Source organism: Phyllostomus discolor, chromosome 3 (assembly GCF_004126475.2).
Source record: "Phyllostomus discolor isolate MPI-MPIP mPhyDis1 chromosome 3, mPhyDis1.pri.v3, whole genome shotgun sequence".
In the NCBI taxonomy this organism is placed as follows: domain Eukaryota; kingdom Metazoa; phylum Chordata; class Mammalia; order Chiroptera; family Phyllostomidae; genus Phyllostomus; species Phyllostomus discolor.
In genome coordinates this window covers 40,709,285-40,734,723 of record NC_040905.2, presented here as the reverse complement: position 1 = coordinate 40,734,723, position 25,439 = coordinate 40,709,285, and the positions used below count along the sequence as shown (strand labels likewise).

At 41.0% G+C, this 25,439-nt stretch overlaps 1 protein-coding gene across 1 annotated transcript in view; it reads right to left on the bottom strand.

Moving 5' to 3' along the window:
* Positions 1-25,439, bottom strand: part of MAST4 (microtubule associated serine/threonine kinase family member 4) — a 532,524-nt gene that overhangs the window by 262,657 nt on the left and 244,428 nt on the right. Inside the window, 1 exon segment of the mRNA XM_036019855.1 lies at positions 18,016-18,090. Within this exon segment, the coding sequence (XP_035875748.1) occupies positions 18,016-18,090 (75 nt within the window).

Here is a 25,439-nt window from a genome sequence, read left to right as displayed (position 1 = left end):
AGCACCTACTACATACTAAGTGATGTGCACTTATTTCCTCAAGGCTCTTAGCTTCCACCCCATAGTCATATTGTATTTGTGTGCTTATTTTGTTCTCAAAGAACTGAACACTATCCCTTCCAAGCTAAAGTATCTGTCATTTTTTAAATGAAGGAAACTAGGTATAATCAAATTAGGGAGCTAAACCACTGTCCTTCACAACAAAATCAACTAAACAAGAAATCATTTATAAGATCAACCAAACATTGCACTAAAAAAAATCCACATTTAAGCCAATTGTATACTTCATAGGAAACACACAAGACCTATATTCAGATATACCTAGATTCTAATCTTTGCTAGTGGTAGGAAGCATCCTTGAAGAATTCCCTTAACTTCCCCATTTCCTAAACTATAAAATGAGAATATCACAATTTATGTCATAAGGTGCTGAGGACAACACACAGCCTTCTTTTAAACGCAAGAGCACCTCAGATAGCAGCCATTACTACTGAAGCGCTCTACTCATGTTAGATGAGACACTCGAGAGCACAAGTGGCAGCTCTGGCGGAAGGAAAGGGTACCATCAGAGAGCCAGTGCACCGGGCCCCTGCCTGCTCCTTTCTCTGTGCAGAGCCGGGGCACAGGCTGTGCAACGACCAGAAGATTCACAGCGAATCGGGCTTTGGTGAAATCACACACCCCGAAACTAATCAGGAGGAAAATTCCCTGAGCAGAAGGAGACCAAACACAAATGCTAGATATTTAGAATTTTAATTGTCTTGAAGACATTGCCCATTTAAAAATCCTTGAGGACTATAAAATTAAGGCCATTGTGGACAAGTTTTCTGGTTTTCTTTTCTCCCTTAGAACAGGCTTGTGATGGCTCTTGATAAATACGTGTATCAGCCCTGCCACTTAATTGTGTTTCTTGTTACTTGGGAAAGCCTGTGACCTACAGTGAGCTGAGATAACAAGGCAACACACCACACAGCTGTGCCCCACAAGGCTCTGCAATTTTTTCAGTTCTTCCATCCATTACCAGCAAATTACAGTAAATTCAAAATATTGATCTGCACACCCCTATATGGAAAGAAAGTTACCATCGACTTTTATTGCTTATTGTTGGGTACAACTCCCGGGAATCAATAAAAGCTACAATGTTCATAAGCTTCCAAAAAGCTAGTTAATATAGTGGATATGAGACACCTCTTAGGATCACTATAAACCTCTGAGATTCTTCTACAGAGCAGCAGCAAACATCTTCAATACTCGAAAGCCTTATTTGATTTTAGAATCTTCTCATCACCCAGGAAAAATGCCCTAGGAAAGAAGTCAACATCGATGACTGGGAATAAAAATTAAGCAACTAAAAAGAGCCCTGTTTCACAGATTTTCACTTTAGCTTTGGATTCCCTTCCCTTTCCACACCGACACAACTGCCCAGCCCGGGGCCCATCATTCAGTGCTGTAATCATTTTTTAAGTGTATCTTCACATAGACTTAAGATGAGTTCTCTCGACAGCAGTTTCCAGGTTCTGTCAATGAAAACCAGTTTGCCCATAAACAACATTTCAATCACCCCAATCTAAAAAATCAATATCCTTTTATGAGCCAATTTTTTAAAATCAGATAATTCAAAGGTCCCATTAAAATTACAGACAACCTTAATACAAGAAGAAAAAAGCTTTTTATAGAACCAGGGAAGAGAACTGAATGAGACTATTTGACCAAAGTGAATTTATTCAGCTGAGATTAATCATTTTTATTTACTAAGGACACCTCCCAGTTTAGCAGTCACTGCTCTGAAAGCCCATTTCAGTATAGAAATTTACAGCAAATCCGCTCAAGGGAGCTCTTGAAGTGCTATATGGAGCTAATACCAGCAGTCTGCTTTCTTCTCACCATTCTTCTCCATCTAAATGCAAAAGACGACACTTAAAACGTACATATAAAATGTATGAGGGCGATGGAAGATTAATGACACACATATTCAAATAATCAATAATGTGACTTAAGCCTTTAATGGTAGTGAAATTTATTGTCAAAAGATCACAGAATAAAACAAACAATTGGCTTCTATAGGATATATTTTACTTAGTAAGTAATAGGTCCTATTTGTTAAAGGGTGCTGTATCTGACTTTTTAAGAAGTATTTTCTTGAATGTGCTATTTCAAATAACATCAGCTCCAAGTATGGTGGAATCAGGAACACCCAGACGGACGGACACAGGTTAGGCAGGGTCCTCCGTCCCCTACTTCACAGCTTCCCCTCCACCACCACTCCGAACACTGGTGCTGATGTGGCTGCTGCCACGCGAGTGTGAGTGTCAGAGACCAGCGCTGCTCTGGTCAGTGCCAGGCATTGAGCTGCCCATCTTCTCCTGAAGGACATATTTCAGCCTCACCCCTACTCTGCCATTACTGGAAGGACTGCTACTATTTTTTTCTGCTGGGGAACCCGAAGTCTGGACCCGTTAGGCTGTGATTTGCTCCAGGTCGGAAGCCTCACACTGAGGAGAGCAGAGCACAGACAAAAGTAGCCTTGATGACAGTGTGCCCACAGCCCGCCAGCCCTGGACTCCCCACCAACCCACATTTCTAGGTGGCAAATAATAAATCCTTATTTATTTAAGTCACTATTAGTTGAGTTTTCTGTTATTTGCAGCTAAATACATTTCTGATACTCTCCAAAACACTGAACTGTGCAAGTCAGTTTTGGAGCCGTGTCTCCAAAGGGGCACCGAGGACAACCCTGGCACCAGCCACTCCCAGCATTAGGAGGGCTGGTTACCTCCGCTCCCCCCAAAAAATGACCAAATGTTCCTTAACGGAGGATCCGCTTCTATGGGAAGTCTTGGAAACATTGATTACAGATCTGTCCATGTGGTTCCTTTTTCCAAAATAGATTTGGGAGGGCCGCAGCACAGTGTGCGTTAATGACTTTGAAGTGAACCACAGAGACTCCAAAGTTAATGGCATCAATTTTGTGGCAGTTCATTAGCAGAAAATATTACAGTGCAGTGAAGTTTTTCCTTTTCTTAAGCATCGAAAGCAATAAAAGGCTTTGCGGTTTTAATTGCTTCTTCCCAAAGACTAAATTCTGTTCTCACCACAAACAGATTCCTCCCAAAATCAAAACAACCCCTCATGAAGTTTCTTTGATCACAAGGATGACAACAGGGGTGGACATTTAAATTTGAGGCCAAGAAAAATTTTCATAAGGTGACCTCTTATTTTTGTTAACTAAAAAATAATTTACAAGCAGGAAGATTTCCCCCTTAAAATATGAGTGCTTCCATCTGTAATTCAAGGGTGAATTTTGGTGACTTCCACTTTGGTTTCTACTACACTAATTAGGTTGTTCTTTTGAAAAATAAGAGGCCCGCTAGACCTTCCTGTGCTGACATGATTACTGTTATTTCCCAGAAGCTATGTGACCGCACACTGAATGACACTGGATTGCCTTGGAAACCTGAAATGGATAGCTGATTCTGAACTCACTGTCTACAGAATAAAAGTTTAAAAAAAAACAACAGAAAAAAACTGATGCTACTATAAAACAATATGAACAAAGCGGGATAATTAATTACCTTTAGAACACTGAAGAATACAAAGCTATAGGTGGCCTAAACTATCTTTCAAAGCCTCACTATTCAGACAAGTTGATGAATTTGAGCTAATGGTTTTAAATGGTTCTGTCACTTTAAATACTACTTTAAAAAAAGATAACGCAAGCTGAATCACACTGAACTGAATTATATATCAATCAGAAAAAAACAGTAACTAAGTAAAACAGACTACTAAAGAATGACATCTTTTTTAATTGAGATATAATTGACATATAATGCTGAACAAGTTTAAGGTGTACAACATAGTGATATGGTACATTTACAATGCAATATGACTGTCATTGTAGCATTAAGTAATACCTCTATTGTGTCACATAATAATCATTTCTACTAGTAGTGGGAACAATCAAGATCTAGTCTCTTGGCAAGTTAAATGTTTACAATCCAGTTTTGAGGCCCATAATCACTGTACGGAGTACTCAGTCTCCAGGACTTATTATCTACTACTTGCAAGTATGCACCCTTAAACAACACCTTTCCCCTCTCCCCAGTCCCCTGGTGACTACCATTCCTATTTTTATATGTTTAATTATGTTAGGTTCCACAGATAAGACATTTTATGTTTCTTTTATCTAAACGCAAAAGTCCTATGAGCTAAATGCTAGACACTAGCTAATTGAATTAAGTTGCTAACCCATGGAGTCCTTAGGCCCACCAGATGAATGTGCTGAGGGGATAGAGCCACAGGGAGACCTCAAAGTAGGGCGGCCCAGAAGACGGGCTTAGGAGTACAGCCCTGGACAAATGACTTATCTTTCTGTGGCTTTCTTCCCTCACTGGAAATTAGAGAGAGTAAGAGCTCATAGTTTGGATGTGGATTAAATAATATACGTAGAGTATCTAGAAAAGCGATTGTACGCATTGAGCATGCTAATATTAGGTTATTATTCTATCTTAAATATTCATGCACAAACCTGACATTGCAACCCTAAATAAAGTTTTACAATTTGAAAGTATAAAGTGTTCATCTACATAATAGGTAATTATGCTAATGTATCTTCTGTGCACCAAAAGGCAGATAAAAACTAGTAATACGTTTAAATATTCTCTAAGCCTACTTGAATGCAAGCTTAGAGAATCTATCCTTGAATTCCTTATTGATACTCCCAACTGCTTTTTAAATGAGCTCTGCTACTTTACAATTAAGTCAAAGCAGATGACCCAGACAGTTGTAATTGCCCTTTATCAAACATGGTGTCCAGCTCAATGAAAAACAAACTTCTTAAAAAGCCGGATTCCATTTTTATCCACACACACGCCAAACAAGCTGGCGCATGTTCCAAACATTCTATAGGGTGTACTTTAAGCAGACCCTTTTTATCTTGTGTAGCTTTCATTAAATTACAAGAGAGAGAGCATTTCTTGCTATGACCAGAAATAACGCTAGCCTCGTTGTCCACTGTGTTTGCATTCTGCATTTTTCCTCAGTCCACCTTTCATCAATAAAAAACAGTGTTGCTTTAACTAAAAAGTGTGGAAAATTCTGATTGAATTTTCCACTTCAAAGTACACAAAATGATTTCATCTAACATGCTGTGTTAGAAAATCTATGCCCCATTCTGACCTCCTGTTGCAGACTATTTCAAGTATTGGTGACGCACCGTATCACACTGCATGGCTGGTGAAGTAGAGTAAACATATTGACTGAGAAATGTTTTGAAAACCCCCTATTTCACAAAGACCTCAGCCACTGTCAAAAAATCACAAAAATGTTTTTGTGCAAGAGCATGACAGAGCTCTAGGAGAAATTCCCACAATAAATAAAGCCAGCTACTTGCATAACTCTCTGTCTGCAGGAGTGTGCGAAGCTAGGGGAAAGGAGGAGCAAGGTTCTGCCCAAATAATATGCTCAGAGGTATGCGAGAGAAGACATTATTAACTGTGCCCTTCCTTTAACCTATTTGCAAGGTTAAAATAAAATTTAGCAGAAGAGATTACCGCCACTACTGAGGAGGCACAGCTCAGCCGGCAGGCAAGGAACACACGGAGGAAAGGTAATATATTGATTGACCTTTCTTTCCAACTGCAGTCTAGGCAGCTAGCTGTCTTTTTTCATTTGGCAGGGTATGACAGCTGACCCAGCTTATTTTCCTGGACTGGCAAACCAGCACAGTCCTTGGAAGAGGTAGGCATCTGAGACCAGTATACTCATACACTTGCAATGGATTCGCACTGAAACATTAACAGTGTTATTAAGTAGGAGACTCTAAGCAATAATACTGTAATCAGATAAGCTTCTGGGTTAGAGCTCTTTCTCCCTCCAAAAAAACCTCAAGCATTCTTATCAGAAAGCAGTGGGGAAGATGTTTTCTAGGTGCACAGAATGGCAGCCAATATGAATTATTCATATTCCGTGAAATAAAAAGCAACAAGGTCCATTTAACGCCATGTTTCCTGAAGAACTTTGTCAATGGTTATTACTTGACAGGGAAAACTCCAAGTTCCACGGCAAATGTTCTGTATTCAAATTAGTCTGAGAAACATCTAATTAAGTAGAGCTCAGAAAATTTACTCAGTGTAAGATTTCCCCAAGACTTTTACAATGATGAGCATTTTGCCCTGGCTGGTGTGGCTCAGTGGGTTGGGCATCATCCTGCAAACCAAAAGGCTGCTGATTTGATTCCTGGTCAGGACACATGTGAGCTACAGGCCATACAGACCCCCGGGTCGGGGCATGCAAGAGGTAATCAGTCAATGTTTCCTTCCCTTTCTTTTTCTCTCCTTTCCCCTCTCTCTAAAAATGAGTAAATGAAATCTTTAAAAAAATGAACAGCCCTGTATGGAACAAGAGCAATGGACATGATATGAAGATTTCCCCAAATTAATGGGACCATGGAACACCCCTCAGGCACATAAACAAACATGCTTAGGGAGATGTGGGTTAAACTGAACCTTTATTTTAGTACAATGATAGGATGACCGTGAGAAAAAGAGACAGCGAACCACTTCCACGTACTACATCAGTTACTGCACTTAATAACTTTGAATTTCACAGCCTTGTATTGCACTGTGACGAAATAGGTAGGTGCCCAGCGCTGTAATTCCATAAAGTGTCCCCAGCACACCTTGCAGGACTGCACAGCAAATCCAAGAAAACTGAAAATGAACACTGCATAACAAATTCCTTGTACACTGCAGTGCTCCAGTCTGGACCAAAATGAATGCAATGCATAAAAGAACATGACTCCCGTTCCATAGGCCTGAAGTTCGTGTGAAAGATAAACCCAGGCAATAAAGACCATTACCAGACCCAAGTGTTCATAACAGGGACAGAATAACAGAACTGGGTCCCTATTTCTCAGTGACCAAATCTATCTTTGCTCTCTTTTCTCTGGAGCAAACTTCCTGATCTCCTTGGACAAATTTCCTATTTCTGAGACTTCTACTTCCACTTAGGATGTAGACAATCACAGGAGACCATTATTCACAACAACACGAATGAAAATATAAAGAAAAGCTACAAATGAAAAGTGCGTAATTGGTTTGTCTGGCTCCTCCCTAACCCATCTGCAGCAGGTTCCTTCTCCTCCTGCCATGCCCCCAGGCTCAGAAGCTAGCCACGGGTAAACTCTTCACCCTTTCAAGAGTTTATCACTTTCTGGAATTTACCTTTTTAGCTTTACTTCTGACCTTAGCTTTTAAAAATATGTTACTTTTGATTTTTAGAGAGAGGAGAAAGGAGGGAGAATGAGAGGGAGAGAAACATCAACTGGTTGCCTCTTGCATGTGCCTTGAGGGGATGAAACTCAGAACCCAGGCAGGTGCCCTGACTGGGAATTGAACCAGTGACCTCTTGGTTCACAGGATGATGCCCAAGCAACTGAGCCTCACCAGCTGGGGCTATGACCTTAGCTTTTTAAATGAGTTTTTTAAACTTTGAGTTTGTAGTTTACCCGGTTTGTTTTTATTGTTAAGGTAACAGTAACAGCGTCTACATCCCAAGTGAAAGAGGAAACTTAGAGACAGAAGCTTTTGCTTCTTCCTGTGTCTATAATTTTGAGTGCCCACTGAGCATTTTGAATAAAAGACCAGTAGAATCTGAAGTAAATAATAGTTAGCTCCAGAAAAAGAGGCATCTCTCCTATGTCATACCACTTGAATGGGGTGCTGAGTCATGCTGCTGTCTGCCTGAGCCGGGTCTGAGTATTTGCTGTGACTCACTGTCAAGAAAAGGAACAGCAATACAAACAGAGGCAGAGACAGCCCAGGTCTTGGCACCGTCAAAGACTCAAAAATAACTATGTTAAATGATACAGTGGCAAACACACATGACGACATGAATAAAGACATGGGAAATTTCAGTAGGCAGGTAGAAACTGTCGTAATAGTCGAGAACAAAAAGGAAAAAGCGCAACTGAAAGGTATTGGAATGAAGTGGACTTAGCTGACTGAGCAAAGTTTAAGTCAAAATGACAGAAATGATCCAAAATGAATCACCAAAAGAATAAAGCTAACAACAAATACAAAACAAAAAGAATGTCTAAGAATGTAGGACAATGTCAAACTGCCTAACGCAGATATAAATGGAGTCGCAGGAGGAGAGGAGAGAAGATGAGGTAGGAGATATATCTGAATAGGTAACGGCCTAAGACTTTACAGAAATAGATGAAAGGAGCCAACCCACATATCCGAGAGGTTCCGTGCATCCTGAGCAAACAAAAAGAAAACCACACTTGGGCACATCACAGACAAATCTCTTTTTCAGACAGGAAGTAGGTAAATGTGTATGAAGTCATGGGAAGGGAGCACCTATGAAAAACAGACTTGAAAAAAATGTTAAAACAGGCAATGAAGTTACCCAGATACTCAAGTCAGTTACAGAAGGCATCACGGTCCCTGAGTACTTGCCAGCAAGTGTGTCTGAGCTGGGTGGCTCTTTTCAAGTGCTCTTGGAAAACACTCCTTCCAACACCCTATCCAAATCCACGGAAGCCCCAGAAGAGATAACACTTGCTGGCTAAGTGTCTAAATCACTTTTTTAGGCTTGATCTTCTTTAAATTTTTTTTTCATTTTGCCTGAGGGTTAAAGGGATATAGTGGCACACAGGATACAGAAGTCCTTGAAGACGAAGAGATGGTTTCCATAATTCTTCATAAATCTGGAGCCAAATCGGGCAACCTATACTTGACCCAGTCTGTGATCTTTTTCACCTCTAAATTAAAAAGATTTCCTATACTCTTCCTCTGAGTAACTGCTAATCTCATCTTGGCCAGTTGCCTGTTGCACAAATCTTTGGCGAGCACAACTCTGATGACTCTGAGAAAAGTCAACAAATGTCACTCACCATCTCTTTACAGCCCTTGGGAGGAAAATCCACCTGAGGACAACGGAGGTGGAGCCGTAACCACTCGCCTAGGCCTATGTATCAATCTTTGCTGGGAAAAAGGGCCGGGGAGGAAACTGCCGCAAAAAAATCTGTGTCAGGAAGGAAAATCAGGCCAAACTAGTTTTTTCTCCTTAATGGTTTCAGTCACAGCATTCAAATGAACTTAAAATATAAATCCCAGCAACTGAAACATTAAAAGTCATAGTGACTGCGGCTTTTGTACTTGTTCTTTATTTTACCTGTATTTTGAAGCCAAATTACATCCTTTTTCTTAAAAACAAAGGAAAACAAAAAAAACGTATCATTTTAGTGTATCATAAACTAGGATGATGGAAAGCAATATCAGGAAAGACATAAGACTTTGAAAACAAATAACAGAAATTCAAAACTTTCCCAAAACTGCTTGAAGGATCGCGTGAAGTGGTCCTCCGGGGTGCTGGCGATGCTCTGGGTTTTTTTTTTTAATATTGGTGCTGTTACATGAGTATAGTCAGTGTGTGAAAATACACATTGATATCTGCACTGTTAAAATATGTGTTACTCTTACAAAAAAAATAATAGTGCCGCAGGTCTGTAAGACAGTATCTGTATGTATGTTATACCTCAATAAAAATATGTCTTAAAGGAAATTAGGACGTGATTCTCCAAAGGGCAGCTGACTATACACACCTTCAACTCTAAGCACTACATCCCACAGTGCCCAGCTGCAAAATGGGCGTCTGTCCTGAGGTGTGTGCTTATCGTTGCCACATGCCACTGAGTCAGTCTGACACCTGGTGACCCCATGAACAAGTGATGTCCACAACATCCTGCCTTCAACAGCCCTGCTCGACTCCTGTAAACACACGCCTACAGCTCTTTTATGGAGTCAGTCCATCTCGCATTTGGTCTTCCTCTTTCCCTACTGCCTTCTGTGTCTCCCGGCATTGCTATCTTTTCCAAGGAACACCGCCTTCTCATGATGTGCCCAGAGGAGGACAGCTTAGGTCATTTTTGCTTCCAGCAATGTTGCAGGCTTAATTTGCTCTAGGACCCACTGGTTATTAAACTGGATTCCAAAAGACATGTTTTAGCCCTGGAATTTTGAATGCTTTAATACTGTGTTTATATGATACCTTACAGCTAGCATCACAGAAAATAAATAAGTGGAATCCACTTTCCTTAAAATTACTTGCCTGCGTCTGAGGAGAGATGTGAGGCTGAAAAAATTGGGGTGCTCTCTGCCCATTTTTCAATCGAAATGTTTGGAATCTGGAATTCGGTTAATGCCAGAAGAGAGAAAATACTTGTAAACTGGGATAGACATATGTAGAAACATTAAAGAGAATAAGTACCTTTCAGACAGCTTTGCAGCATTACATAGGTCCACGGTAGTGTGGAGTTGGGTAGCATGAGAGTGGTATCTAGTCAAATGATGTTTCTGGCACATGAAGCTAGAAAACATCACCTTGGGTATATTGGTTGGCTTCCTTCTGAACCTGAGAAATCCTGCCCAGTACTGGGCATCCCCAGGGAAAGAGTGTGATCCCAGCTGGATGGTGGTGGCAAAGAGCACAGCATGGTGGCTCGGTACAGGGCTGAATTCTAAGCTTCACCTTTTACTAGCTCTGTGACCTTGTGCACATTATTCACTTCTCTGTGCTGTCTTGTCAAAGGCAGAAAACTGTGCACAAGTTTGCCAGGTAGATAGATCACATTAGAAGTGAAAAATTCCAACATGAGACTCTTCTAGGGCAGAAAGAAAGGGAACTGATCATTTGGAATACGGAAAAACATTATCCTTTTAGGGTGCTTCACGTTGTCATAGCTTTGTCTTGCACACAGGCACACGGGGCCCACAGGAGCTGACACTGAACATCCAAGACAGTTGTCCAGAAGAGTTCGAGAATGACGAGAGGAGAAATGAAAATGCCATCCAACTGCCCATCGCTAGGTCTTCCTTATGATCCAAACCGTGTAGGTTTTTATGTGTTTATTTATTTATGTCTAACACACGCCTGAAGATCAATCTGTTTTACCCTTTGATAACAGGCAGCTTGCCTTAAATTCACTGAAAGACTTTTTGCTTTCCTTCGGGAGCTGAGCTGTCTGTGCCCCTCTGTACATTACTGCCATCCATTAGTTTACTTACATACATACCTGCTTTCCACTCCTATGCTTTCCCTGCCTCCAAGCAACCTTTCTAACGTGCCTGATGGATATTCAGCTTTGTACGAGCTCTTTGAAAATGTAAATTGCATGCTGTGCATGTATTTTTCGTTGACCTTAAAGGCATGGTACTAGAAAATTCATTTTTTTAAACTTGTTTTCACACAGCAGTATGTTTTATGCTCCGTCCGCACTGCTGTGTGTCCCTCCAGGCTGTTGCTTCTAACTGCTGATGTTGTGTGACAGCAGCCACCCTATTTTCCCAATCACTCTCTCAACTGTCTACACCCACAGCACCCCCAAACCCCCTGGCACAACAATGCTGCAAGAAGATCTGTCTCCTTGGACAGACGCCACCTTTTGGTTTAGGATTCCTGGGTCATACGGCAAACTGTGTCTTATTTAACTAAGTACAGCCATTTTATGCACCCCCCGACGCCATCACTCTATGGGATGTCTGCGCTAAATCATTTAATATAAAAACATTCTGTCTTAAAATAGTTTTATTGTATTTCTATTACCATTTAGTCCCCTTATACCCCCTCCCTGCCACAATCCCCACACCGTTGTCCATGCCCATGAATCCTGTTTTTCCTTTTTGCTCAATCCCTCCACTCCCTACCCTCCTCCTCTTAGCTGCCATCCTGCTCTCCATCTATGAGTCTGTCTCTATTTTCCTTGTTAGTTCAGTGTCTTCATTAGATTCCATGTATGAGTGAGATCATATGGTATTTGTCTTTCTCTGACTGGCTTATTTCACTTAGCATAATGTTCTCTAGCGCCATCCATACTGTTGCAAAGGGTAAAAGTTTCTTCTTTTTCACAGGAAGTAGTATTTCACTGTATAAATGTCCCATAGCTGTTTTATCCACTCATCTACTGATGGACACTTGGGCTGCTTCCATTATCTTGGCGACTGTAAATAACGCTGCAATGAACACAGGGGTGCTTATGTTCTATCAAGTTAGTATTTTGGGTTCCTTTGGATATATTCCCAGAAGTGGGATTGCTGGGTCCAAAGGCAGATCCACTTTTACTTTTTGAAGTATCCTCATACTGCTGTCCACAGAGGCTGCACCAATCTGCATTCCCGCCAACAGTGCAGAAGACTTCCGCTCTCTCCACAACCTCACTGGCACATAACATTCTTAATGAGGTCGATAGTGTTGTTTGCCCACTGCATTGATGAAGAAACAAGAGACTTTCCCTCAGCCACAAAACAAGGACACAGAATTTGAAGACAGGTCTGCACATTCTCAAAGCCCTCATGCACTCCCCCACAGGGGCTGTGACATGAGATCACTTTCCACGGCCACTTCAAGTCACACTCGCTCCCTTCTGGTCCAGCAGATAACTTTACTGCATGCTTTCAGGTAACGTCCATGCCTACACTCATGCGTTCAGAAAGGCCTACTCTTTTTTCGAGTCCCATGTGAAAACCCAGCAGCTCCAGAAACCCTTTTCTGACAGCCACTCACGTATCTCCCTAGGTTCAAAATCAACCATACCATATTGTTGCCATACAATTTACTATTGTCTCTGCTTTGTTTCTTTGCTAGTTGCACTACATTCTTGAAGGTAAGAACCAAATCCTGCACGTTATAGTCCTCTGTGCCTAACACACTGCTGAATGCATGCCAGACAATCAAACATAAATATAACTGTACAGGCATATAACAATGCAGACATTCTACACCAAAGGTCATTTGGTCTTCACCCCTTATTTAACAAAGTGGGAAAAGAATTCTGGAAAAGTTGAATGAGGATTACCTAATAACCATGATAAGAGTAATCACAATGAAAGGTAGCTATTATGTAATTTGTCTGGGACTCCTTAACTGCCTGCCTACACAGTAAAAAGTTTTCAGGCACTATCTCTTTTATTCCTCAAAACACCCTGATGGGGTGGATATTATTTTCTTCCCCATCTCAAATGAGGAAATGGAGGCTTTCTCAGGGTGATTAAGTAACTGGCCCAAAGTCACAGCTAATGAGTTTCAGGTATGAGATTCATGGCCATTTTAGTGGGGATCAAAGGTAATTTGTAGATAGATGATGTAAAAACAAAAACTATAAGCAAGCTCAAATTTTCTAATAGAAATGGCTCACTCCTAAAAGCCTTTGTAAAAAAGTTTACATAGTACAACTTTTAAGTGACTAAAATACTTCCAGAATAATTATGGCAACCAGTCTTCCCAATCCCTTCCCCATCTTTCTACATCCTTAAATATAGTAACAAGTATTACATTCTCCAAAAAGAAAGAAATTATTCTTTAACGCTTGAAAGTCCTCGGACTAGGAAGGTGTTAATTACCATCCAGAAACTCATTGCATAATAAGGCTAAAAAATGTAGTTATTTTGAAGCCTATCCCCTTAGTGCTTAAAAATCAACCTATTTTCTTTTGCAATTACAGGCAGAAACACAATTCCATGATTTCCATTGCCTTCACTCCACATCATCTTTGCGACTGTGAACTCTGGTCAATGCAGCTTCTTGTCCCCTCTGAATGTGGCGTTTCTGAGGTCTCAAAGAGATGTACTCTTGAGATGGGTAAAAATGAAAAAAAGATCAATCCTAAAAGGTTTATAGTAGGGAGAAAAGAAAACCATCTGCTCTGAAATAGCTCTGGGCTTATATTCACAGCAGGGGAGCCCAAGTTTTATAAGCCTCATTCTCATTAGGAAAAGGTAGAGAAATCACTTAGAATTAGTTTAAAGGATTTTGCAAACCCTACGGCCTATTGAAACAACGTATTTTAGAATTATATACAGGTTTTTGGTAGTTGGATTATCTGTCCACTTGGGTAGTGTAGTTTGTTTTTGTTTGTTTTCCTAAAAGGAGAGGATGTTATAACACTTTCTCGTTTTGAAATTTATTAGATGCTCTGTCTACCACTATTTACTCTCCCAGCTCAATGTTTCAATACAATCTTTACGAACCTATTTATTCTGGATCAGCAAAGCTTCCAATGAAAAATGACAGCTCATCTAGAATAGATCGTCATCATCCTTTTGGGCTGAAATGCCAGGAGATTTGAAAACCAATCCCTTGCACACACGGGTTCTCCTCTGTCCACCTCCTGTCTCCCCGGATCGTGTCCCTCGTGCTCCCATCTCAGACTGACTTTCACTTCACAGAGGCCTTTACCAGCTTCACACATAACTGCTCTGTGGTCTTTGAACTGCCATGTCTATTGCCTGTTTTGCTTCGTTCTTTGTTCACTTGCTGTGTTACAGCAATCACATTGGGGGACAGGCAGGTGAGCATATCTCCAAAGTGAAAGACACTTAAAAATTCCCTGTGGACAAACGTAGCCAATTAGAGGCACATTAGATACCTTTGGTTTCCTCCTAACTCTTGACTCTTATTCAAATAAAACAGTTTTAAAAGCTTGTTTTCCTATAAAGCACAAAAAGCTTTCTAAGACTAGGAGGAAAAAATCAGGGTGGAAAAGAAAGCTACCCCTTGTGCAGAAAACAAACCCTTATTTCTGGCCTATATTTTCCCCATAGTTTTAAAGTAACTCAGTTTTAAAAACTAACTTCCACTGAAGACACTGATCTTAGACTGCCTAGTAATCATGCCTTGTAAGTAATGACAAATGATGGTGTATGTAGAGGGATGTTAGGATTGAGAAATGCCATCCAAAAATCTCAGACTAAGTGTAAAGTATCTAGTTATAACTATCCTTGATGAAAAAGAAAAATAACTCCATAATTTAATTAAGAGAACATTTCATATACTCTCCTCATCTTATGGGCGAGAAAACCTAGAGCAATAGGGGCTCAGTGTTATGCGGCTCCCCGAGCCCACACAGCTGGTTTATAACAAAGCCTGCTATCCTGCCCAGTCTCATGTATTTTCTCCACCACTCTTTATGGCTACAGAGAAACTAAATGTTTCCACTTGCTCACACTTCTTTTGAGATTATGCAATGCCGACTCATAACAAAATCAATGTTTTCACACGATTTGGCAGCTGGTTTGCCATAAATTGTTCCAGACCCTCAGCACATGGGCACCTAGAAATTGCAAAACTTCTTAACCACAGTTCAGGTTATTGAGTTGAAAAATAACACAGTGCAGATTCCAAACCAATGTCCTTAGAATGAAAGGTCACTGGCGACAAGGATGTGCATTTCCATTTGCTGGTTTACTGTCCGGGTAACACATCTGCACAGGAAGCAGTGGTTCTACCCCACCCCCCTCCCCCACGTCACGGAGTAATGTTAGAAAAGCTTTTTAGGCCCTTCTCAAATTTCTACAACTGCAGTATTTTTGGGAGCACAGGACCTGACCTTTAAACTCTATTTGGTAATGGGGCTGATCCTATTTATCCAGCACATTAAGACATCAGACATCTTTAGAGCAGTTTCATGAGTTCCTCATGAGTTCCTCTGAGACTAGAAAAAGAAGCCATGGTTCTCAGTCACCACAACATGGGACAACAGAAAGGCTCTCACCACCAACAGAAGAAAAAGAGCCAACTTCCAGCGTAATCTATAACACTTTGCATGGCGGGGCGCAGTAGTTCTGAAAATGCCAAGGCAGAAGGCAATGAGTACAGAAAAAAGGAAAAGGAGGAGCAAAGGCATATTCCGAGTTCAGCCCTTAAAAGAGCACTGACGAGAGGTACATGCTGGGTGTAGCAGCAGATGGGCTTAATCCCACCAGTGTCAGCGCCTCATCAGTTCAAGTCTTCGGCAAGGCCCAGGAGGACCTGCTGTACACTGCACTGTGCTCTGCACTAGCAAAGTCCACATCTTACACAATGAAACCACCTGACTGACTCAAAGCTGGTTCGTTTTCCCCCCTCACATACCAACCAAGCCTCCATGACTTCATAAGGATCCTGAGCCAAAATGAGTTGTCTGAAGCTTGGGGCAGGGAGGGGCAGGGGAGGAGAGCGACAGACCCTAGACACTTAAGAAATGTAACAAAGGGTTACATTTGGATTTATTTTCTAATACTTAGGAACAGGTAATGTAACACAGTTGGCCCTTGAACAACATGGGTTTAAACTGCATGGGTACCATCATATGAGGATTTTCTTTCAATAAATAATATAAACCTATTTTCTCTTATGATTTTCTTAATAACATTTTATTTTCTCTACATTACTTTATTGTAGGAATATAGTATTTAACACATGTAACAAGTGAAATACCATACTTTTGTGTGTAAACTATGCTCCCATATATAATGGGCACCCATTTTTTTTGCCCAGACTTTCAGGAAAAAAACCTTTCTTTTTAATTTTTAATTCAATTTGTATCTATTTATATTTAGATACTTGTTTTTTGCATTATAAAGGAATTTTAGGATTTATTTTTGAACATATTATGGTACAATAAATTTTATGTAACAAATAATTACAAAACACAAGAACAGAGACAAGGTATTTCAGGTACTACCCATGTATAATGTGCATCCTTATTTTTTCCTCAAAAATTTGGGCAAAAAAGTGCATATTACACGTGGAAAAATATGCTATGTGTTAATCAACTATTTATGTTATTAATAAATTTTCCAGTCAACAGAGGCTGTTAGCAGTTAAGTTGGGAGGAGTCAAAAGTTATATATGGATTTTTGACTGGGGGGAATGGGCTCAGCGCCCCATCCCCTGCGTTGTTCAAGGGTCAACTGTATCATGTACTAGTTAAAACTGTACCCTATATGGAGCCAGCGGGCCTAATCCGAATTTACTGCCCTAGGCAGCCAACTAGCATTGTGTCAGAGGAATCCCTGTCTCAGTCAACCCCAGAGATTTTTATAACTGATGTACTGAAATGGGTCTTCTTTGCTGAAATCAAAACCCATGGCTTAATAGTCAGCATAACAGATATTGAATACAGGCCTTCATTGTTGACATGAGTGGCATTTAAGTAAATGAATTGGCAAAATTGTTTTAGAGAGTCTTTATCCTTGCATGAAGAAGGGCCTAAGAATTGAGGGAAGCCTGTAACTTGTACCCTTTGGACTGGTACCCAAGGCTCAACTGCTCCAAGGGCCTTCTTCTGCCCAGCAGTTGGGTCCGAGGAGCGCTGTTGTGTGATGCACTCACTTTAAAGGGGAGAGAATCCCACCTCTGGGAATTGTCGCCCTTGAGTGGAACTTTCCAAATAGGTTGAAGAGAGCACTTACAGGCCAGAGAGCAAGGTATTCACTGAGTTTATAGGACAGGCTGCAGGTATGCTTGGTGCCTGTTTGCTAACAAATGTTTGCTTAAAAAAAGTATGTACACAGCAGAACTGACCGACGCCTTCCTAGTGCTGTGTGGGGTTAGCAAACCCTTGCCCACTTTTCTGTGGCTATTGCTACGTGTCAGACAGAACATAAGGGTTGGACATGACCAAATTGACTTAAGACTATTCTCAACAAATACGTGACAAATATGTAACACACACAATTGCTGCACTGGAACCGACCCACGCCGGTTGTTAAACGCAGCCATTATTCTTCATTCAAGATCTCTAAGCATTCCATTAAACACATTATATTTGAAAACAATGGTAGGAGTCAAAATGATTGGCTTAATTATTTTGCTCCATATTACTAGTGTTTGCATCCATGGTATTTATATGGTGGGAAAATTATAAACAGCACGTCTGCTGAACATCCCTTCTTTGCTCCGAGTCCCGTTTCCTCACACTGCTGCTTGAAACTGGCCGTGGTGGGAGTCCTCATAGAACAGAAACCAGCAAACGCTACCTCCAGCAGGGTTTCGTTCGTGTTCGGGGCTGGCTGGTAAACATGCACCGGAACTCCACCGGTGCGGATGGTCTCGAATTAACAGAGAAGACTTTGCCTCCTTAGAGGCCTTCACATACACCAACATAAGTAAAACCCCACATGCCCGCTTTCCCCAGGGCGACCACGTACATACATGGCCTTGCTCACCCGCCGCCGGGCAACGGGACACACTCACTTTTGAAGCAGCGGGGTCCACTAGTCTCTGGCGATGCCGGGCTGAGTTGAAATGGCTCTTCGGAGGCTGCCCTTCCTGACAGTGAATGAAGATGGGGATGGACGAGAGGTGGGGAGAGAGTAGTGGGGTGTGGGATGATGGGAAAATGGTCAGAAAAGGGAGAGGGACAGTGTTTAACAGCACTGTACTTTGTCTGTTTGGCTAAAATCTAATCGTAAAAACACACGTTTTCCCCACCAAAGGTCTTGCCATGTGCATTTTGTTAAAAACAGCCTTGTGTATGCAGACGTGTAATCAAGCCATCAACACAGCTCAGTCGTACACATTTCCCCCCAAATCTTTATTTTTCTATTATCTGATATCGTCTCCAATGACACTTCAAAGATAAGGGTATCTGGAACAGGATTTCCCAGCACAGGAAGTCCATCTCTCTCGAACAGGAGAAGGCAGTAGGGAGCATTCTCAGAGTGAGCTCTGTCATGCATTTGGATAGCAGAAACATGATGTGGAAATCACAGTCTTCCTTAAAACCACACAAAAAATTTCCTGCTTTGGAAGCTGCTCTCTCCACCAACCTGGCAGAATTCCTGGTGTCTGGCAGCTGCCAAAATCTCTGCCCCTAAACGCAATTAAATTTTCTTGTTTCAAACAGAGATTTGGCATTAAGTTTATAGCCTAAACTCTGTAAAAGGCCTGTCCAACCCTGCTGATTTCCCTGTGTGTGTGTGACCACTGGACCACACAGAAAGATGCAGCACCTCCCCTTTACTCAACCCATGCCAAAGACGCACACACATAGACCCACGCAAAACAAAAACAAGAAACAAAACAAAACAAAAAATCACACGAGGAATGCTGTTTCAACAGGGAAATTTGGAAGAGGGATCTCTGTAAATGGTACAGAGTGTTTCGCTTCTCCATCTTTCAAAGTTGGACAATAGTAAATAAGAATTTAAGGAGCAAGGAGGACCCACTGTGAGCACAGAATCTAGGGATGGGGAGGTGAAAACAACAGAGACACGTTTCAGAAATTCTCCAGGGTGCCTCAAACCGCTGGTGCAAGTGAGAGACTACACATGGAGCAAAATGGCCCTCAGATGAGTGTTCGCATTTGCTTGCTGTGTGTTGACAGAGAATGAGAAGACCGTCTACTTAGCTAAAAATGCAATGTCTATATTATAATACTTAAGCATTCCTTTCCTCTGCTAGGAATAACAGCTCTATTACTTTTGAGACAGGGATCAATCACACCTACTTGAATTGCCAACAATCACTGCTTCGGTGTCCAAAGTATAATGCTTACCTTTCAAAAAGAAAATGTCATAAGTAGCAGATTACAAGTCAGGATTATATTTTTCCTAGTGACTGTCCTGCCAACATGCATTCTTTCCCTACCCTCTTCTGAAAGAATAAAAACAAAAAATGCAAGGAAAGAGTCCTAAAACTCAGCTGACCTAGAAAAATGTACCACAGCTTTAACAGCAGGAATTATACTCATTAATTCACTGAATACTTGGCAAAACAAAAAGCAACAGAAAACTGAGCATGACTTCAATACAATCAATAGTTTTTACATGAGAAATAGTTTTTTTTTTAATCATAGATTTGGCTTGACCTGAAAATTCTCCTTTACATTTAGTGGTTTATCAGAAAGTGGTTTTTGGACTTTTCATTCCCTAAAAAAAAAATCATCAGATGTAAATAAATGGTTATCCTCATTAACATATCTGGAGAACTGTCCACCCTCATTAAAGTCCCTCTGGAATGACTGCAACCCATTTAAAAGTTCCAGCTCACAGTGCCAGGCTCCTACTCTTCAGAAAAAGAAATTAATTTCAATGTTAAATACACAATTACAGTCAATGTGCAAATTAACTAAATAAAATGTTATTTTATTTTAATTAGCTAACTGCACCATGAACTCAGCAGGGGACAGATGTTGATATTAAACCTAGACTCCGAATCTCCACACGGCATGTGGAGGCTCGGAGGGCTGGTTTACAGAGAGCACACACATCCGTCACGGGAACAGAGTGGGTGGGCGGCTGTTTGAATCCTGGTCTCCATTGTATCCTTTATTATCACGTACAATAAATCAGTAATAGTCGGCTTTTGATGAACAAACAGGTCTATGAAACTATCAATATGTTTACACAGATGCCAGTAATACATCTTAACAGAAACTGAAGAACAGCCTGGAGAATTAATGCCATGTTAATGAACTGCCTATGGAGGGAAAAGAAAAGAATTGTGAACAGGTCACGGCAAGTTTTTCTCCATATGACTCATATCTTAAATTAATCTTAATTTTCAACAAGATAGCCACATTATATTTTATTATTGAAAAAAAAGTGGGTGGCGGTCCGTTGGTCGTGTGCTCTCGAGTTCGTTGGATGATGCCGAGGCGCTGTGAGAAGGTGTTTGTCGCAGGCCCTAGACAGGAACCTTCGAAAAGAATGTAATTCATTAGACGCTGGACGAGACTGCTGCCTTCCTTTAGAGACCTTAATTTATTAAAAGCTTTTTCTTTCCCTCTGCAGACTCGTTCCAAGCCAGATTCCCTGACACGTTCTGGGAAGGGCAAACGACACACCTTCAGCGTAGTCGGCTGTGTCAGTTCAATTATGAAACCCTCGGCATTTTTAAGAAAGCAAACAGGGCCCTCACGCAGGCAACTGCGGGGAACCAGTGTCCCTATATAACAAATTTGTACATGTAGTTTTCTGTGTTCAAGAAACCCATTAAATTCTATCACTCAGGCCAACATGAAAAACAAAATTTGTGACTTTATTTTCGTTTCCCAAATTCTTAGTCCCCAACCTCCATTTCTCCTTCTAAATGACAGCCTTCATTCAGATTGTGGTGTCTCTCCTTCCTGACTGAAACCTCACTCTCCTGGGAGCAGTTACCTCCTGCCAAATGCCATCAACATCAGCAAAGTAACAGGTTAAAACCTGGGCGGGACATACAGGGCTCTGCAAGTGGATGGCTTATTTATTTACATATGCAAATAGGGCCCCCTAACTATAAGCAGACTGGGTTGGAGTGAGGAGAACTGGATTTCTCACTATTACTTTTGTGGAAACAGAAGCATATTATATTGCTAGGGTCCACTTAACTAGAATCATTTTGCTGGGGTAACTATCACTAATAAAAGTATAGCCTTCAGTTAAATAAGTAAACTTAAAAATGACAAAAGAAAAGTTGGCATGTATATAATCTGGAAAATTAAAGAGACATATTTCTTCTCCATGCTTAAAGCTTTCATCAAGCCCTCTCCTGTTAAGCCACCATAGAAATTATAAACATCCCTTAACACTACAGATCATACTTGTTAAAGAAATCAGTGCTCCCTAAACATTACAGATCTGAGAGCATAGTACTTCAGCCCAATCTGCATCACATAAACCTATTTACAAGAATGCTCTGTAGAAAGCAATATACCAGATGTGGAACAATGGGTGCCCAGTGACTTTAGTGGCTGACATCAGATTATTTAAAAGCCTAATTCTTTAAATCAAGTATAAATTACTCTATCTCAAAATCAGAGCAACAACGAAAACTTAAAACTAAGTGTATTTATAATGTTCACATTAATCCCATTATTATTTTTAAATCTACCATTAGTCAACTACCAGTCAAGATGGCGGAGTAGGCAGACATGGCTCACTTCTTCGCACAACCACATCAAAATTACAAGTAAAATAAGAACAACCATCACTCAGAACCATCAGAAATTGAACTGAATGGGAGTCTGACAACTACAGAATTAAAGAAACCACATCCATCCAGACTGGCAGGAGGGATGCAGATCTGGAACAGGCTGGTCCCACACCCACATGTGGTGGATAAAAATCTGGAGAGGATATCTCAGGAGAAGGAATCCCAGCCACACACAAGGAGTCCCAGCCCAGGGTTCTAGTGCCAGGAAGGTAAGTCCCCCAAACTTTGGTCTATAAACACCAGAGGGGATTGAGTCAGTGGAAAAATTGCTAAAGCCCCACGCAGTTCCTCTTAAAGAACCCACACATGGACTCACCTACCCAGACTTACTCCCTCTGAGCTCCAGCATGAGGCTAGCAGCTTGAAAGGCACCGGTGGCATACAGGGCAGAACTGAACTGTCTGGCATTAGGATGAGCAGAGGCCATTGTCCCTTTTCTAAACCTTCCTACCACAGAGCCAGCAAGTTGGTGACATATCTGAGACTCCATCTACCTGGCTAACAGTGCTTGAACTGCCTTGGAGATCCCCAGAGACTCTGACCCACCCAACTTATGGGCCCACCCAAGCTGCCTTTCCATATGAATGGCTGGTCTTGGCTCATGTTGCACAACTTCCTAAATCCTCTCAAACAAGCAACAGCTGGCTTCAGTGATCTCCAGGCCCAGCACTAGCAGCAGCCAGCCCAGATTCACATCTTGGCTTCTCCTCAGAATCTCCAAGCCCAGTAGAAGTAGCAGCCATCTCACATTACTTTATAGCTCAGGCACGGTGGCTCCAGGCAAAACACAGGTGGGGGTTGACCTTGGCCTGCACCACCCAGGAAACCCCAGGGCCAGCGTACCCAATGGACAGCTACAGACTATGTTGGAGCACCACCACCCTGCCCCTGCACAGCTGGTCCTACACAGAGGACAGAGGTTGGTGGTCAATGGTCACAGCCAATCCTTGCAGCTGATTGGCCTGGATCGATCCCTCCTGTTGACCTGCCAATAGCAACCAAGACTAAATTACAGGACAAGGGCATACTCAGCCCACACTAGAAGGGTGTACCTTCAGTACGCAGCTTGGGTGATAGGGGACTGTGCCACTGGAACCTACATTAATGTAGTAGGACACCTACTACATTAGACCACGCTACCAAGATACAGAGTCAAAGCAATACTACGTGATACACAGAAACAAAAACAAGGAGTCTGACAGAATGAGGAGGCAAAGAAACATGGCCCAAATGAAAGAACAGAAAACAACTCCAGAAAAAGAACTAAACAAAATGGAGATAAGCAATCTATCTGATGCAGAGTTCAAAACACTGGTAACAACTATACAGAAAGAACTTAGTGAGGACCTCAACAGCATAAAAAAGATCCAGTCAGAAACAAAGGACATACTAGTTGAAATAAAGAACAATTTACAGGGAAACAACAGTAGAGTGGATGAAGTTGAGAATCAAATCAATGATTTGGAACATAAGAAACCAAAAAACAACCACAGAACAAAAAGGAAAAACAATAAAAAAAATGAAGATAGTATAAGCAGCCTCCAGGACTACTTCAAGAGGTCCAACATTCACATCGAGGGGTGCCAGAAGGAGAAGAGAAATAACAAGAAATTGGAAATCTATTTGAAAAAATAGTAAATAAAAACTTCCCTAATTTGATGAAGGAAATAAACATGCAAGTCCAGGAAGCACAGAGAGTCCCAAACAAGATGGATGCAAAAAGGCCCACTCTGAGACACATATAATTAAAATGTCAAAGGTTAAATAAAGATAAAGAGAGAATCTTAAAAGCAACAAGAGAAAAGAAGTTAGTTACCTACAGGGACTTCCCATAAGACTGTCAGCTGATTTCTCAAGAGAAACTCTGCAGGCTAGAAGGCATTGGCAAGAAATATTTAAAGTCATGAAAAGCAGGGACCTACAGCCAAGATTGCTCTACCCAGCAAATCTGTCATTTAGAATTGAAGGGCAAATAAAGAGCTTTCCAGATAAGAAAAAAAATTAAAAGAGTACATCATCACCAAACCACTATTATATGAAATGTTAAAGGGACTTATTTAAGAAAAAGACGATAAAAACAATAAACAACAGATTGGCCAAAAATACATATCTATCAACAATTAAACCTAAAAAACAAACTAAGCAAACAAGAAGAACAGAGACAGAAACATGGATACGGGAAATGTTTTGATGGTTGCCAGATGAGAGGGGGTGTGGGGGAATGGGTGGAGAGGTGAGGGGATTAAGAAGTACAAATAGGTAGTTACAGGATAGCAATGGAGGTGTACAGTACAGTAGAGGAAATGGAGTAGCCAAAGAAATTATACATGTGACCCATGGACATGAACAATGGTGGGGGGATTGCTTGAGGGAGTGGGTGGTGCTGGGTGGAGGGGGGGCAAAGGGACAACTGGTACCATAATCAATAGAATATAATTAAAAGAAAATAAATCTACCACTAGACCTTTCTAGCCTAGAGATTTTAACACAAGAAATAAGAAGAAAAAGAAAAAAAAAAGCTCATAATTGTTACAAGGGCTCCTAGACTTCTTAAAAGTTCATTTAAAACAGTTTTAATTCTGAAAAGAATCACATGCATTCTCAGATAAAATACAATTTTTCACCCAACTCTGAGACATCCTTTTGTCTGTGATAAATATATTTCACTCTTAATTTAAGCTCTTAATAAGCACTATACACTAATACAACAAAGCTCTTGCAAACAGGCTGAGTAAAGGAGCACCCATACATCCGTAAAGCAATCTAGGACCATGCAAAGCCAAAAGAAATTGTTTGAAAAAATTCACAAGCTGAGGAGCTTTAACAGTTACCAAGCATATCAAAACAGGAATCAGAAACCCAAAAGAATAAGGAAGAAATGTGCCATTAGGAAGGTAGACCACATTTCCAGTGATAACGTCGCAGGCTTCTAGAAACCATGGAACCAATCACACAATAATTTATGAAACCTTCATAATTAATAACATGGTAAAGATAAAAGCACATCATTTTTTGTCTCCTTTCAAACTTAGGTTTTTCAACTGGGCTCAAGAGGACAGTCACCAAAACTGGTCTGGGGAAGGGACACCCTGACCTCTGAATGTGAGCCTGAAAACAGTTCTAACTTTTCTCCGTGAGAAACATATTTCACATCGTGAAACCGCAGTTGCCAATACCACCAGCAACATATTTTATTTGCTAATCTCGTCTAGTGCCTCCTTAAAGAAATGCTGACCTCCACCCACAAACTGGGCAATTTGACCCGAGGTTAAAATCACGCCAAGGGAGTGGTTCTTTCACTGCGATAACATGGGAATCACCTAGAAACTCCCTACAAATGCTTCAGGTTGCATTGCAGACTTTGGTCACTTACTTATTGATTTTTCTCATTTCCATATACTTTGTGTACTATGACATCTACCAGAAATCTTAATTATTTTCTTTGAAAAGATTTCTCCATTTTGAGCAATCTTAAACATTTCAATTTTTAATGATGACCTTAACTAATCACATCTTGAAGTCACGGCTTTGTTAGGCCAATTACATTTTCTCTACTATGTACTACGATAAACATGTTAAACACTATATAAAACTATGTGTGTAGTGACTAGAGTCACCTGTGTGCAACCAGTGGCACACTGTACAACTCTGATGGCAGACAACGACAATGAACAGCCCAGACTCTGTGGGTTCGTAGAGAT